This window comes from Condylura cristata, unplaced genomic scaffold (genome assembly GCF_000260355.1).
Source record: "Condylura cristata isolate star-nosed mole 26May11 unplaced genomic scaffold, ConCri1.0 scaffold00024, whole genome shotgun sequence".
Lineage (NCBI taxonomy): Eukaryota > Metazoa > Chordata > Mammalia > Eulipotyphla > Talpidae > Condylura > Condylura cristata.
This window is the reverse complement of record NW_004567125.1, coordinates 8,642,016-8,658,144: the sequence shown is the minus strand read 5'-3', so window position 1 is coordinate 8,658,144 and position 16,129 is coordinate 8,642,016. Positions and strand designations below refer to the sequence as shown.

The 16,129-nt window shown below is 40.5% G+C and overlaps 2 protein-coding genes across 2 annotated transcripts; both read left to right on the top strand.

Moving 5' to 3' along the window:
• The first annotated feature begins 2,158 nt into the window (after positions 1–2,158).
• Positions 2,159–3,112, top strand: LOC101619782 (olfactory receptor 6N2-like). Its single transcript, XM_004688358.1, has one exon. The coding sequence runs from the start codon at positions 2,159–2,161 to the stop codon at positions 3,110–3,112; it is 954 nt and encodes a 317-aa protein (XP_004688415.1).
• An 8,410-nt stretch (positions 3,113–11,522) lies between these two features.
• On the top strand, positions 11,523–12,464 carry LOC101624886 (olfactory receptor 6N1). Its single transcript, XM_004688071.2, has one exon. It carries the CDS (start codon positions 11,526–11,528, stop codon positions 12,462–12,464), a length of 939 nt encoding a protein of 312 aa, XP_004688128.1. The 5' UTR covers positions 11,523–11,525.
• The last annotated feature ends 3,665 nt before the right edge of the window (positions 12,465–16,129 follow it).

Sequence of the window (16,129 nt, the reverse complement as noted above, 5' to 3'; positions counted from 1 at the left end):
TTCCTTGTTCTAAGACTATATTGACCTACAAATACAGCTGCTCCAGAAAAGCAAATTTGCAGGAAGACAAACTATCAGTATGGGAACCTACAGCCTCAATTGAAAAAATGTTTTCAATTACATTTTTCTGGGTGGATAAAAGTACTGCAATTTCTTTAACAGGGTTGGGGGGTGGGAGGCAAATCTAGTGAAGAAACTTTTGTCTAGATATGTGGAGCTCGAAATACAGAGAGGACAGAGCATGTTCAGGTGCAACTGAAAAACAACAGATTCCGGCCACAGAAATGTAAGTATCCTCAGAGTGTCCACAGCTTACAGGAAACACAGTCTCACGACAAAGGCAGCACAGCTGCTAAGTGCAGGCTGCGTCAGGACGTAGAGCAAGGATAAGGTGATTCTTTCTGGGTGTCAGGGAAGACTTCCCTCAAGGGTTCATGTTTGACTACATTTTGAAGGATGAGAAGCAGCTGGTCAACAGAGAAAGGGGGACAAGAGGCAAAGCTGATGCACAGTGAGGAGAGGCAGGTGGCAGAGCTGTGACCCAGCAGAGATTTGTTTCCACACAACTGTGTCCTGTGATTGCAGAGGTGAGTGTGCCACCCCATTTCAGCAGAGGAGACCCACAAAGAGAACCTTAAACTCTTTTTAAATCAATTTAACCTTTAAAAATACCATGCCCAGGTTATTTGTTCGCACAGCAAGACACGTGCATTGGGGGCAATGTTTGGGTTTGGATGAGTGGCGTGAGTTGGAGGGAAGGTTTTGGGGAGCTGTACTAATTATCAAATGAGTTTTTGAATTAATTTGATTAAAGAGATTTATTGAATGTCTGTCATGTGATGTCACTATGCCTGGTGTTAAGGTTACAAAATAAACGAGAGGGCCATTTGTCAGCCTGCCTAGAATCTGGATGGCCCTATTGATGTGGAATGCACTACGGGTGGGCTGAGTGGCTATCAAAATTCGTGTTCTTCAAATCCTGTTGTTTGAGTTTCTTGCCATTTTTTCACTTACATTTATTTTCTTTTTGCATCTCTTTGTATGTATTCCTGGCTTATATTTTTATAAGTACATTTCTGAAATGCAGGGTTTATCAATTAGATTTATGCTATTAGCCACTTTACATGTTTATTTTCTGGTCTGCATTCACTCACCAATCGGTCTGTCTCTCCAAGATTTTTCCATTAGCAAAATCACAAGGCAAGCTCACATCTTCAACTCTGAGCTTGGAGTGAAATTATTAATTACTAGTGATATTTCAAACTCCATACCTGGTCATATCATTTGTCTAATATATCTCCCTGCCTCCCTGCATCTTTGGGAAGAGGCCCAGGTGCTGAGGTGAGCCACCCCAGTTTCTTTAAAATGGGGTTTGGTCTTCTCTGTCTACACATGTCTTTCTATCCAAATTTTATCTTCTCTTATCACTAATTGTTAGTTTTTCTGGAAAATTCATCTAAAGTACTTCCTTCTAATGAAAAGCTTTCTCCTTAACCCTGTGGTCAGAATTATGTTCTGCTGAATGTGCCCATGAACTTGACCATGGGGTGTGTAAACCAGCCACCTACTGAGCCCTGGAGCCCAGAGTCTTACCTTACTGAATCTGAATCCCTTGTACCTGCACAGCTGTACCCCCTAAAAGTTTACAGAGGAGAACTAAGCAACAAGAAGAGACTTGCCCCTGTGTTATGCTCATTCACAAAATGACTCTGTAAAACTCTACTGAGGAAAAACTATGGCTGGGGAGGAGGAAGGCATATTGTGGCAGGGGCCAGAATGTTCTGGGAAGAGGAAAGGATGTTTAGGAGGGAAGACAGACAAAAATGTCTGTTTCTGTGACAGGAGATCTATGTGAAATACACAAGATTCATAATCTCTCGATTCCTGAATTTAATCACCTAGAAAAGAAGTATAACGACAACGTTCATTGGATTTGTACAAATTAAATAAATATTGAATGCCAAATACTTGTAAAAAAGGTGATGCTCAGTAAGTGCTAATAGGAGTTAGCTATTATTAATTTTAGAGTACTAATAGAACAGTAGGAATTAAAGTGTTGCTTTTAAATAAAAGAACAATAAAGAGAAATGAAGTTCTGAGTTGTATGGGACTGTCACCGCAAACTCACTTTCTCTCCTTCCTCCCCACCCAGCCTGCCATGGAGAACCACAACTCCTCCAGACTGTCTGAATTTGTGCTTCTTGGTTTCCCCAATGTGGGGCGGATCAAGGGCTGGCTATTTCTCCTGCTGCTGCTGGCATACATGTTCACTATCTTTGGCAACTTGCTCATCTTCCTAGTCATACGACTGAACGCATCCCTGCACACTCCTATGTATCACTTTGTCAGTATTCTCTCCTTCCTGGAGCTGTGGTATACGGCCACCACCATTCCCAAGATGCTAGCTAATCTTCTCAGTGAGAAAAAGACCATTTCTTTCGCAGGTTGCCTCCTTCAGACCTACTTCTTCCACTCACTAGGGGCTTCAGAATGCTACCTTCTCACTGCCATGTCCTATGACCGGTACCTGGCCATCTGCCGACCTCTCCACTACCCTGCCATTATGACCCCAACACTCTGTTTCAAGATGGCCGCTTGCTGTTGGACTACAGGCTTCCTGTGTCCCATTTCTGAAGTTATCCTCGTCTCCCAGCTCCCCTTCTGTGGCGACAATGAAATTCCACACATCTTCTGTGACTTCCCACCTCTGCTGAGCCTGGCCTGCAAAGACACATCCATTAATGTTGTAGTTGACTTTGCCATCAACTCTTTCATCATCCTTATCACCTTCTTCTTTATTATGTCTTCTTATGGAAGAATCATTGCGGCTGTACTAAAGATAAAGACAACAGCAGGGAGGAAGAAGGCCTTCTCCACTTGTGCCTCCCATCTCATTGTGGTTCTTATCTTCTTTGGGAGCATCATCTTCATGTATGTACGGCTAAAGAAGAGCTACTCACCCACGCTTGACAGGACATTTGCTGTGGTCTACTCTGTAGTCACACCCCTGGCCAACCCCATCATCTACAGCCTTCGTAACAAGGAACTCATTAGGGCCATCAAGAGGACCATCCTCCGCAAAGAGGACAAAACCAGTCCCTCTCACCATTGACTTTTCTCTCAAAGTCCTTGTTATGTTGCAAAGTCCAGCTGATAAAAATTCTGTGTATCTCTGTCCTGACCTTAAATAGTCTTCCCATCGTCATCCACACAATGGATTCCATCTCCTCAAACACTTTGCTTCCGAATGTCTCTTCTATTTCCTACATCTTTACTTCAGTCTTTCCATTTTTTACTTAACCCACATTTTCGATATTAAACAACACTTTACTGTCTCTAGTCTAACAACAAAAACACACTCATTCCCTAGACACACATTTCCAGCCAGTCTAATTCTATTTCTCTGTTCCCTTTCCAATCTACCCTCTGAGATAACTCATAGTACAGTTATCACCTGCTCACTCTTCCTGTTCACTTTTCATTCTTTTCCAATCTGACTTTGGCTTAGACCTTTTAACTATATTTAACCAAAGTCAGTAAGTACTTTCATGCTGCCAAACCCACCAATCTTTCTTGTCTTTTCTTTTTCTTGAAATCTGGAGCCATATGACTCATGACTGTTTCTTAATTAAAACCACTGGTTTCTTAGTTCTCATGCTACCATTTACCTCATGTTTTTCTTCTGATCTCTCTATTGGTTCTCAAATGCTGTCTCCTTGGTCCTAGAGCACTGTCATCCAAAGTGTTCACAGCTATCCCTATGGCTTTGAATTCCATCCTTCTCTCTGCCAATAATTCCTGAATTTTTAAAATAAATTTACTTATTTATGCATACAGAACTGGGGTACAGACCAGAGGTGTAGGGACAGTGAGAGGATTCACCAGAGACAGAGTGGGGAGCAGAACAGGCAGATTGACGAAGTACACTGCTGAGGGGAGCAGCGGGTGGGTCAGGAGAGGTCTGCCGCACCATGTGGACCACCTCTGGGTCAGGGATCGAACTCATGCTGAAGTGGCTTTAGCTTCTTAGTGCTGTACTTTAACCTGCTGCACCACCATGGAGGGCCAATTCCTGAAGTTTTATTTCCAAACCAGAACTCTCTACTGAGCTTTAGACTTATGTATCCAAGAGCCTACTTAACAACCCTATCTAGATAGAATCCAGAAATTTAAACCTCATGTCAAATATGAAGTTTTCATTCCTTCCCAAACTCTGCAAGTGTTCTCACAAGATTATCATTTCTGTTCGCTGAATGTTTAGTAACATCACAAGTAAATCTTCAAATTTCCAATCTGAAAGGTATGTCTTTGTCCCTGTCCTTCACCCAGAAAGTTTCAAATAACTATTTCACTAACCTGAAGTTATAATGCACTGTTAAATGTGGTGAATTTTCTTCAAAATATATCCTGATGCCTGTTTTCCTCTCTCTTTAGTATTAGTCTCCAACACTGCTCAGCTGCATTAATGCACTAATAGTCTGTCTATTCTTCATGCTCCTACTCTTGCTTCACCTTCTTGGCTTCAGGAGCTTTGCATTATCCATTAAAACTGAAAATTTTCAGCAGACTTATACTTCATTGTTCAAATGTCTCCTTTGAATGACATTTTCTCTGAGAACTTTTGAAGACCCAACCTAGTTCGTCTCTTTATATTTTTTCTTTGAATTATTTTTGTCTTCTTCAAGATGAGTATGGTAGACACTTTTGTGTGTAACACACACATACATACATACACACACACACACACATATATATATATGCTCTTTCCAATAAGTCTATATCCAGATATATTGCCACATGTGCAGAGTCTAGCAATTATATAAACATGATGAGTATTCAATAAAAATGTAATAAATGAAGAATGTAATAAAGTTCCCACTTTTCTAACTGACATGTTTTGTCTTTAATGACACATTCCTGATTCTAAACCTCTACTACTGGAGCCCCATGCTAAGGTTAATTATTAATGCTGAGAAATACTTAATTGTTAGTACATGTAGAATTTCCTGCTCTCTCTTACATCTCCTCCATTTCTCATTTTGAGTGTTCCAGAATCTAAATTTCAAAGGAACTCAATTTGCTTCTTCCTGCTTCCTAGTTTGTTTTACTCTGATTATCTTACACTATTAAAATATATCACACTATAACCCTTTTATTATGTAAAACCTATAGCTAAGCAGAACATGTAAGGTAGATGCAAAATGTGTAAGATAAATAATAGGTTATCAATTAAATGATTATTGTAATTTACATATGGCAAAAATCTTACAGAACACAAATGTGCGACTCAATGAATTGAATGAACTTGATGAGCATCCAGATTCTTTAATTAGGTGTGCCTTCCGATCATAGGAAACTTCGCCAAAGTTTTCCCATACTCCTAGACAATCAGTTCCCTCCTTCTCTCCTTCCCTCAACTATAATAAATAACCAAACAACTCCTAGTTCTCTAGATGAAATACTTTTGTATTTTACATAAACTGACTCATATATTCTATGTTGTTCTCTGTCTGAATTGTCTCTTTTTTAAAGAATAATTTTATTGAGGCAACATTGAATTTTAACATTATATCAGTTTCAGAAGCCCAGCTTTTTAATTGTGTATCGGTAACATCACCAAACGACTAGTTTCTCTCCATCGACACAATCTTATGTTGTCTCTCTTAGTTGCCAGTCTTCCACTCTCACTCTGTGTAGACTTCTGTTGTGAGAATAAGCAAGCATTTAATGCTGTTTGGATAAAAATTGCAGTGATTTCCAATTTTCATCTCTGAGGAAATATTATTTTCTTTTGGCTGGGTGCATGTCTGGGAGTAGATTCACCAGGTCATTGGAGACTTACACAACCATCTTTAGTAGATATTACATCAGCAAGACACATCAAATACCAGGAAAAAAATCCAGTAACATCATTACTAGTTAAAGAATTTTCAGAGAGAGACAGGAATTTTAAGGATTGTGATAGAGGCTTTATGACACAGATTAAAAAGGAAAACTTTTAAGTAAATTTGATGTTAAAATTAAATGCATTACTTGTTACTAGGTAAGATGACTTAATGTTTAATAAGCAGTACTAATAAAGACACAAAGGCAAGAAAATAAGGACATAGGGGGTGTTAAGTAGTTTGCCTTAAATTTCATTCCTTCTTGTTATTTCCTTTCTAAAAGTAAAGTCTACATACACACATGCAGCAAAATTCACTTTTTAATGCAAATCTCTACAAGTTTTGACATATACATAAGGTATAACCACCGCTACACTCAAGAAACAGACTCATTCTACCAGCTCCAAATACCTCCAGGTCACGATTCTTTGTAGTTGATCTACACACTTGCAGCCCCTGGCAACCTTCAATCTATATTTAGTTCCTATGTTGCCTTTTTCAGAATATCTAAAAAATATAGTCTTAACATTGCTCTCAATGGTATCAATGAATCTGGTGACTTTCCTTAGCATAATGCGTTTGGAGCTCATCTGTATTTTTTGCATGCTTCAGTGTTTGTTTGTTTTAAAGATTTATTTATTCATACAGAACTGGGGTACAGGCCAGAGATGCGGAGGGTGAGAGGATTCACCAGAGACATTCAGGGGAGCAGAACAGGCAGATCGACAAAGTACACTGCTGAGGGGAGCAGTGGGCAGGTCAGGAGAGGTCTGCCGCGCCATGTGGTCACCCCCAGGGCAGGCGGAGAATCCAACTCATGCAGTAGTGGCTTAAGCTTCTTAGTGCTATGCTTTAACCCGCTGTGCCACTAGGGAGGGCCATGCTTCAGTGTTTTTTCCTTTTTATTGCTGAGTAGTATTCAGTTACATGGACTACCACGATTTTTTTATCAAGTCCCTAGCTGAGGCACATGAGTTACTCTTAGTTTCCTTAAATACTTTAGCAAATGTTTATAGTTATCAGGAAAAATTGTGAAAAATTATCAGGAAAAGCAAAGTGTATGTCTGTTGGGCAGATTTTAGATTTTGCCGTCTTCATGGGTAGGAACTTGTGGGATTTTGTCATCATTCGCTTCTTGGTACAGAGAGGCGACGCCCTAGAAAAGATTTCCCTTAGAAATTTAAATGTCTCCTATAATTACCTGCTTTTGAGTTTCTTCTCTGTCTGTACTTTCTTAAAAATAATCAGGCTAAAATATAACATAGCATATAAGGACTAGCACAAGCATAGACTTTATGCTAAAGAAGCTAGTTTGGGGGTGGGTGATCCTACTTTCTTCAGCTGGTTCAGTCATGAGGCAGTAAAAAATTACAAAGGGCTCGGTACTGTAGATGCAGTTAGGCTTTGTCTGTAGGAGTTGATAACATTATGGTCAATGAGAGTATCTTTGCATAGGAAAATCTGTAGTTCAACACTCACTTACATACCTATAGAGATAGGGTAGTTGGATAGGAGGTGATAGAGTTGGTGGAGGCTTTCAAAGAAAGAACACATATTTATAGCTTCACAGAAAAGAAGCTATTAAAAATGAAATAGAGAAGAATGAAAAATTTAAATAAAATCAGTGGTAATTTGACCCATAATTGACTTAAGGAGATATTAGAAACTTGAATAAAGATATAATGACTAACTATAATCAGTAAGTTATTATTTGTAACAGTGAGTGAATAGATAAAAATAGTTATTTTGAGTCAAACTAACACTTTCACTCAAAAATTAAATTATGGTTTATATTAATAAACATTAAATATTAAAAATTAATAAGCACTTACTGATTAATAATTAATTAAATAGTTCTTATAAAATATTCATTATCACCAAAATAATTAATAACAACTGTGATTATGTTTGTTTAGCCACAATAAACAAAAAGTCAAATAACCCTTGCAGCTAGGTTTTGTTTTTTTTTTAAGATTTATTTATTTGTGTATACAGAACTGGGGTACAGGCCAGAGGCTTAGGGGCGATGAGAGGCCTCACCAGAGACAGAGCGGGGAACAGAACAGGCAGATCGATGAAGTACACTGCTGAGGGGAGCAGCGGGCGGGCCAGGAGAGGTCTGCCATGCCATGTGGTCACCTCCGGGGCAGGCGGGGATTGAACTCATGCGGAAGTGGCTTTAGATTCTCAGGGCTGTGCTTTAACCCACTGCGCCACCAGGGAGGGCCTGCAGCTAGGTTTTAAAAAAAAATCTTCAAGGAGTAGATTAACAGGCAGAAAAGGAAACATTTAGATGAAAATTCCTGAAGGTATTGATGTGATTGGAAAAGTAAAAAGTTATTTAAATCATTTTATAGAATATATTATAATTGTAGATGCATATTGCACATTCATGATCACATTTGATCACGACTGCTTTTGTGTGAGGAAAGTGGTTATCTTCTTCATATAAACTAGTACAAGTCAAACATGAATTGGGGGGCCATGTCCCAGTAGGGTAAAAGGAGTCGGGACTGAATCCAAGTCTGGAGGTGGAGGTGACCTCAGAGCAAGAGGACTGGAGTGGGGAGTGACCATGTGTGACTTCACGAAGGGTTAGGAGCCCACAGAGTCCATGTCACTCACCTCCTCTCACCTGTGGAAGGTCAGCCATGCTAGAAAGCCATCATCACAGAGGGCTGTGCTCTGCAGGCTGCACACCAGGAACCCATGTGACCCTGAAGAGCCCACATCAAATTAATGTCTTTCAGAAAAAGCACTGCCTTGAGGGTCTCTATCTCCACTTGGACAACAGTAACTGTTAGCCTGTGAGCTGAGGGTGAACTGAGGAAGGACCGTCAGCTAATGAACTTTCTCCAGTCTGTTCCCTTCAAAGAGAGTACTGCAGACCCCAGGAGGCCTACTCCCAAGGCTTCTGTCTCTCTAGGACTGTGAAGAAGAGAGGTTATGGGAGGGGAATCTTTACAGCTGTCTTACTCCCAGAGGCTCCATGAGGTGCTAAACTCAGCTCTTTCACATCCCAGGAGTGCTGGATGCAACATTGTAAATGAGAGGAAGGGTGTAAGCAGAGAGTATTCTTCCAACACCAGTCTCTGCACAGAGCCTGGGCTGCCAAAGCCAGGTCAGAGCAGTGTCCCCACCATCAGACCAGGTAAGGACTTGTCATTGCCACATCCCCATCATTGACTTTTTATTTAACAAGTATTTCTTGAGTTGTGAGCATGTTAACATGTAATACTGCTGTAGTCTATACAGCAGTCCCTACTGTATAGTTCATAATAATGAACAGCTAGATCCTATAGTGTTAGAAGATGATCACTACTATTAAAAAAAATTAAGTGTACGGTAGGAAAAAGTGATATGAATATAGAACATGGCTATAGGAATGGACTGAGGTAGACTGGATTTATAAAAGGCAGGGATTTGATCAAAGGCTTAGAAATCAAAAGCTATCCAGGTGGTACTTTTTGGGAAAAAAATCTAGGGGAAACAAGCAGCTACAACAAATGATATATAATGTTTAGTTACTAAACAGATCTGAACAGAACCTGAATCAGGAGCTGATTTAAGATTTAAAAGGATCATTCTGTTTGTTGTTGTGTTGAGATCAGGCTAGAGATGGACAAACACAAAGACTAAAGTCCATTATATAATAGCAGGAGTTCAAGCCAAGGTAGTAAAAAGAGATCCTGGAAAGATGAGAGAAAGATAGTGACAATGGTGATTACTAGGGTTTTAATCTATAAGCTGAAAGATTGCTATTGTCATTATTCAAGACAGGACTAACTATGAATAACACCCACAGGAGCTAAGTCTGAGATGAATATTAGATTTTTCTCAAGGAGAGGCAAAAGGATTCTAGAGTAGGGGACAAAAATATCCACTGGTAAATTGATTTAGAAGTCTTCAACATGTAGAAGACATGTAGTTTTACACTATGTCATTGAATGGCTTAACAAGGCAGTGAGTTTACATAAAGAAGAGAAAAGAACAAACTCTGGCCCTCCCTGGTGGGCAGCAGGTTAAAGCACAGCACTAAGAAGCTAAAGCCACTTCAGCATGAGTTCGATCCCCCCCCCCCCAGAGGTGATCCACATGGCACAGCAGACCTCTCCTGACCCGCCTGCTGCTCCCCTTAACAGTGTACTTCGACGATCTGACTGTTCTGCTCCCCACTCTGTCTCTGGTGAATCCTCTCACCTCCCCTGCACCTCTGGCCTGTACCCCAGTTCTATATGCATAAATAAATAAATCTTAAAAAAAAAAAAAAGAAGAACAAACTCTGACATCAGTGAGCTATGATAAAAAAATAAGTTTCAATGAGGAGATGGAGAAGTGGAATGTAGCCACCGAAGCATCCAGCAAAGAGTAGAAGCAGGGACTACTGATGTCCAACTAACTAAGGGCTGAGGCACAGACTAAACTGAACAAGTCTCAGATTGATGGCGTCTCTGAGAAGGGAAAAGTGTTGATGAAGTAGTGATGAGCATCTAATTAGAGTAGTTTAGACACCTTTTGAAAGCTCAGCTGGTAGGACAGAAGGTTGTGACTAGGTGCAGAAGGGAACTTAGAGGATGTAACTAGAGGGAATGAGAACAGGCAATGCTCTGGGGGCATTGTGTTTGGGGCAGAGAAGGAGATGGAGCCATGGCCGTGAGGGAAGTGCATCAGGAGAGAGAGATTGGGAGCCCAATTTCCCATGTTTACTGTACGAGAATAATGGCAGGTGTCTAGGCTGATGACATGCAGTAGAAGATGATGGGTCAACTAGTTGCTTTCTATCTTCTCTGTTAGAATAGTAGTTTCTTAAGTTCAGGTGCCACCTTTTATTTGGCTGGTTAACCTCTATTCTAAGTATATTTCTGAGAATACAGAAAATGCTTGATAAATTTCCATTTCATTGACCGTAACACAGTAGAACACAAATATTTACTATCGGTGAAGCAATAAATCAGAAAAGTATATCTGAGTTTGGTCACAGGGAATTGATGGAACAGATTGATGGAGTGGCCACAAATGAGATAGAAATGCAAAACCAGAGCTTGTCTTCTGGTTTCCTGTCACTCTCATTTACTCAAACCTCTTTACCTTTGATTGGAATTCTCACCAGTGTCCAAACGACATTAAAATACTTACCTATTGCTCCTGAAATGGGTGGGGACTCAAAATGGGAAGGAGGTGGCAGAGATGAAAGGACCGATTCTTCAGTAGTCAGAAAACTGAAGAAAATAAACTGAAATTAGAAATAAAAATATATAACTCAAATAATTTAATCTCAATGCAGAACTCTAGCAATATTTTATCAGTTAAAAATGATCATTTATGTCTTATATAAGGAATATTTATAAATGATCATGTAAGCCTTGGATGAGGAATAATTAAATTTCTACATCTATTTAGGTTCCATTTTGCAAATCAAGTACTTTACAGAAAGGGTTATGGGGGTTATGCAGTCAAGGCATTGAAGTCTGATGTCACGGTGGGTGCTGTGGAGGGGCTGTTAATGGGGGGTGGGCCTCTCATGCTTTACTTGAGATAGGGTGTGTACTTCAAGAGTCACCTTCTGGTTAGGACTTCTATGGCCCAACCTCCTTCCTTGTCGTTGCCTATTACACATTCCAGGAACCTGAGTGATGAGCAATGGATACCGGGAATTGGAGCCGGGTGACAGAGTTCATCATTCTGGGCTTCCCCCAGCTTCGGGGCATCCAAATTTACCTCTTCCTCCTCTTACTGCTCATTTACCTCACCACCATCCTGGGCAACCTGCTGATATTCCTGGTGGTCTTCCTGGACTCCAAGCTACACACACCCATGTACCAATTTGTCAGCATCCTCTCCTTACTGGAGCTTGGCTACACAGCCGCCACCATCCCCAAGATGTTGTCCAACTTGCTGAGTGAGAGGAAGGCCATTTCTTTCTCTGGGTGCCTCCTGCAGATCTATTTCTTTCACTCTCTTGGGGCGACCGAGTGCTATCTGCTCACAGCCATGGCCTATGACAGGTACCTTGCCATCTGCCGGCCCCTGCACTACCCCACCCTCATGACCTCAGCCCGCTGTGTCAGGATCGCAGCGTGCTGCTGGCTGGGAGGCCTGGCTGGGCCAGTGGTGGAAATCTCCTTGGTCTCCCGCCTCCCATTCTGTGGCCCCAATCACATTCACCACATCTTCTGTGATTTCCCTCCTGTGTTGAGTTTGGCCTGTACTGACACATCGATCAACGTGTTCGTGGACTTTGTCATCAACTCCTGCAAGATCTTGGCCACCTTCCTGTTGATCCTCAGCTCCTACATGCTGATCCTGCGCTCGGTGTTGAGGGTGCCTTCAGCCGAGGGCAAGAAAAAGGCCTTCTCCACCTGCGCCTCACACCTCACAGTGGTGGTCATCTTCTACGGCAGCATCCTCTTCATGTACGTGCGGCTGAAGAAGAGCTACTCGCTGGACTACGACCGCGCTCTGGCAGTGGTCTACTCGGTGCTCACCCCCTTCCTCAACCCCTTCATCTACAGCCTGCGCAACAAGGAGCTCAAAGAGGCTGTGAGGCGGCAGCTGAGGAGAACAGGAGCGCCACGGTGAGGGGTCGGGCTGCATAGGCTGGGATGGGAGTTGGAATCTGCTGGGCTTGTCTTTGGTGGCCCTGGGAGATTACCACTGGCTCCGTGTTCCTGTCAGTTAAGCATGTGCTTAGCTCCAGGCGGGGCTTGTGAGGCGCTAGCGCTGCCGGGTTCCAAAGCTCAGACATGCGTACACCACACCTAGGATTTTGTCAAGTCCGTGTCTTACGTATAACACACCTATATATTTTGAATTTGTTTTATTCAATATAAATGCATTTATTGTGTTCTAGATAATATTTGGTAAATAAATTTCGAAAAATAAATGTCTTTTTAGTATATCATTTACAATCACTTCATGTATACTGATTGTATATATTCAAATGGAAAATGCTGGTCTATCAGTCAAAAAAATGTTGTTTTTAACATACTATATATATGGACCTTAATCCTAGTTCATCAGTCACTTGTTAATTTTTCCATCTTTAGAAAGTAACTCAAACTCTGAGTCTGAAGTCCATCATTTGTTAAAAGTATTTTTGAAAACTGCTTTTGAAAATTAAATGAGTTGGTAAATGCATTACGACCTGTCTTCCATGCACTTGATAGTAAAAACATAAAAGTTATTACATTCGCTTGATTTGCATTTATCTTACCCTTTGCAGACCTATTTTCATTACTCTGAGTCTTATGAAAATATCCAGAAAGGTGTAATTAGCAAAAAAATAAAACTTCTCATATATTCCTTCCTTTCTCAAGGACAGCGTCAGCTAGCAGAGGGACTCCTGTGAGCCCCTTGTCTCACCTCTAATCTGGCTGATCTGTGCGTCTGCTGGTTAGGGATTTTAAAACCCTACTGAACACAAAGCTTGAACCTATAGAAACTGAGTTTAGGAAATACTAGAATTGTGTTTTACATCAGACCACTTCTTTATTTCATTTTAAGCTAATTATTTCCTTAAGTATATGAAATAGGTTTAAGTGGTCCTGTAATTTAACAGATGAGAAATATGGGGCTTTATTAATTAGCTGATATTAGGGGTTATTTATGTATCTGACCATTCAGCATGAATAGAAAATTAAATGTTGATGATAATAAAACTTTCAACCTTTGAAAATTTCTAATAAGACCCCAAAGCATTTATATTCCTACCTTGTAATTTTGTCATCCATCCATCAGTGCAGCCAATTTAGCAAACAGATACTGCTCAGTTCCTGAACAAAACAGATACTGCTCAATTCCTGACTTTAGAGTGCTGTAAGCATTGAGGATATATAGACATCAACAATGTAATTTACGTATACTTAATTACAGTCAGTTAAATGTATGGAAATGCATTCTTCTTGAAGAAATTATATATAGGCTGAAAGCCTATATGATAAATCAGAATTAGCCACTCTTATGAAAGCAATAATTGCAATAATAAGGAGGAGGAATAAGGGGGAGGATGAAATGAGGGAGGAAAGAAAATTCTATTTTAAAATCTAAGTCTTACTAATTTCTCTGAACATAATGATTTTAGGAGGATGAAAGAATGGCTTGGAAAGAGATTATTGAAAGGTAGAGCTATGCATCAAAAATATTTTTGGTCTCCTTGATTTTCACTTTACCCAACATAGAAATTGATTAGTCCAGACACACAAGATGTTGAAAGGTGATTTAGTATAGCAAAGTGAACAGTAAAACATTCATAACTTAAAGGTGCTACCCTGGGGAAATTCACCCAAATCCAGGCTTTGCACAGCCAATGCATACATCTCTGGTGACTGGACCTCTGTATCCTTTGTTTTCAATCCCCATTTAAGGGAAACAGGTTTTAAACTGAGAGAATGAGAATCTCCCAGTTTTACAGGAGCAATATTTAATCCCTCATTCTGACTCTTGATAAGGGGCTTAATTAAAAAAATAATTTACAGATCCAAAATAAACAGAACCATGACCTCAAAAGGACAGTAAACTTCCAACATGTAGAAGCAATTTTGCCACCTAAATAGGATTGTGCTACCAACCTGTGCAATTGGAAGGTTATTCTTCATATGCCAAAAACTTTAACTCCTGACTAAATATTCCATGGAATTTGGGCAATTCTGCATCTGCCACTTGGATGCCACAAAGCAAGAAACTGAAAATTGAATGGCATCCCCCATTCTGAAGGGTCTGGAAATAACTCTTAGTTCGAAACAATGATAAAAAGAACAAAGGTATGAATTAACAATAACTGAAAAATTATGAGCATTATAGGCAGTGTGCTCAGCATTTGCTATACACTAGAACACCCAGTCTTCAAAATCCCCAAAGATCTCATATTATCACAGGGACACTGAGGCTCAGGACCCCCAGGATAGTTCTCCAATGTTGTGCAGCTGAAAAGGAGAAAAACCAAGACTCATGTTGTAACATATGGCCTCAAAGTCCTCAGTCTTAGTGACCACCTCAAGTTTACTCTAATGAGGACAAGCTGTATTATAATCTCAACCATCTACCATTGTAGAGCCATCTTGGGTACATGCTCAAGCAGAGTCTGGGTGACCTCTTTCACTATATGCTGGGAAGATTCCTACATCAGGTGCAGAAGGAACTAGATGTCCCTTAAACTTGAAGTGTGAACCAAATAGGAAATCAAATTTTCCTTTACACTGTTGACCTTCAGCAACAAGCAAGGACACTATTTATTATGCATGGGACATGTTCTTATAATTGAATGAGGGCTGGGACTTAGAAGAGGCGAAGGAGATAAATCATGAAGAGAGTGTGGAATTATTACCTTAGCCTGGCTCATTTGAATTCTGCCTCCACCAATGGTGGCTCTCCACCTGCCTTTGTTCTTCTTCCCTTTGCTACCTTACACTGATCTGAGCACTGCATGTCATTGTTGTCACCTAGACTGTCTCTTGTCTCTGTCTTTTGTTTGCCCTCACAGGTATTGATCTGTCTTCTCAGTCAGCACAGACTCTCAGTCAGGGACTTCACTAAAGCTAGATGACAGTCTGCAGAATCCAATGCTGAATGGTCTAACCTTGAGAAGGATTTCTGCTGTCAGTGGATGCTTCATTTAATGAGAGACACAAGATAAAAGAAACAGAAAAAAAAAAAAAAAGAACTAAGTCACAGCAAAAGAAGGACCCACACTGGGCCCAACATCCATGTCCAGGACACCAGGATGACAAATCTTATGAGAGATTGCAGTGACTTAGAGTGATAATGAGAGATAGGGAACAACAGTGGGGGAAAAATCATTTCTGAGCTTCAATCCCAAAGGTTAAATATCTCTTCATGACAAAGTATAATACACAGGGTTGAGAGAGGAGGAAGAATGAAAAAGGGTGTATATTCAAAGAGGTTTGGAACATAAGACCAAAATTGGGAAAGTTCCATGAAATAATTTAGTGTCTGGGAACAATGAGTCTAGAGACATCACTTGCTCTCATGCCAAGAAAAACAGTGAACTTGATGGATAATGGCATTCCCAGTAAAAGGAACAGTGGTGATTCTTTAGAATCGGAGGCCTCCCAAGACTACAGCCACAGGCATGCTAGTTGCTAGATGAATCTCTTGTACCGAGGTAAATTCATCACTCAAACCTTTTAAAATAAGCAAATCTGGGCCCTCCCTGGTGGTGCAGCGGGTTAAAGCACAGCACTGAGAATCTAAAGCCGCTTCCGCATGAGTTCGATTCCCGCCTGCCC

Excerpts from the sequence above, each read along its gene's own strand:
- LOC101619782 (XM_004688358.1), top strand. The coding sequence starts at position 2,159 with ATGGAGAACCACAACTCCTCCAGACTGTCTGAATTTGTGCTTCTTGGT.
- LOC101624886 (XM_004688071.2), top strand. The coding sequence starts at position 11,526 with ATGGATACCGGGAATTGGAGCCGGGTGACAGAGTTCATCATTCTGGGC.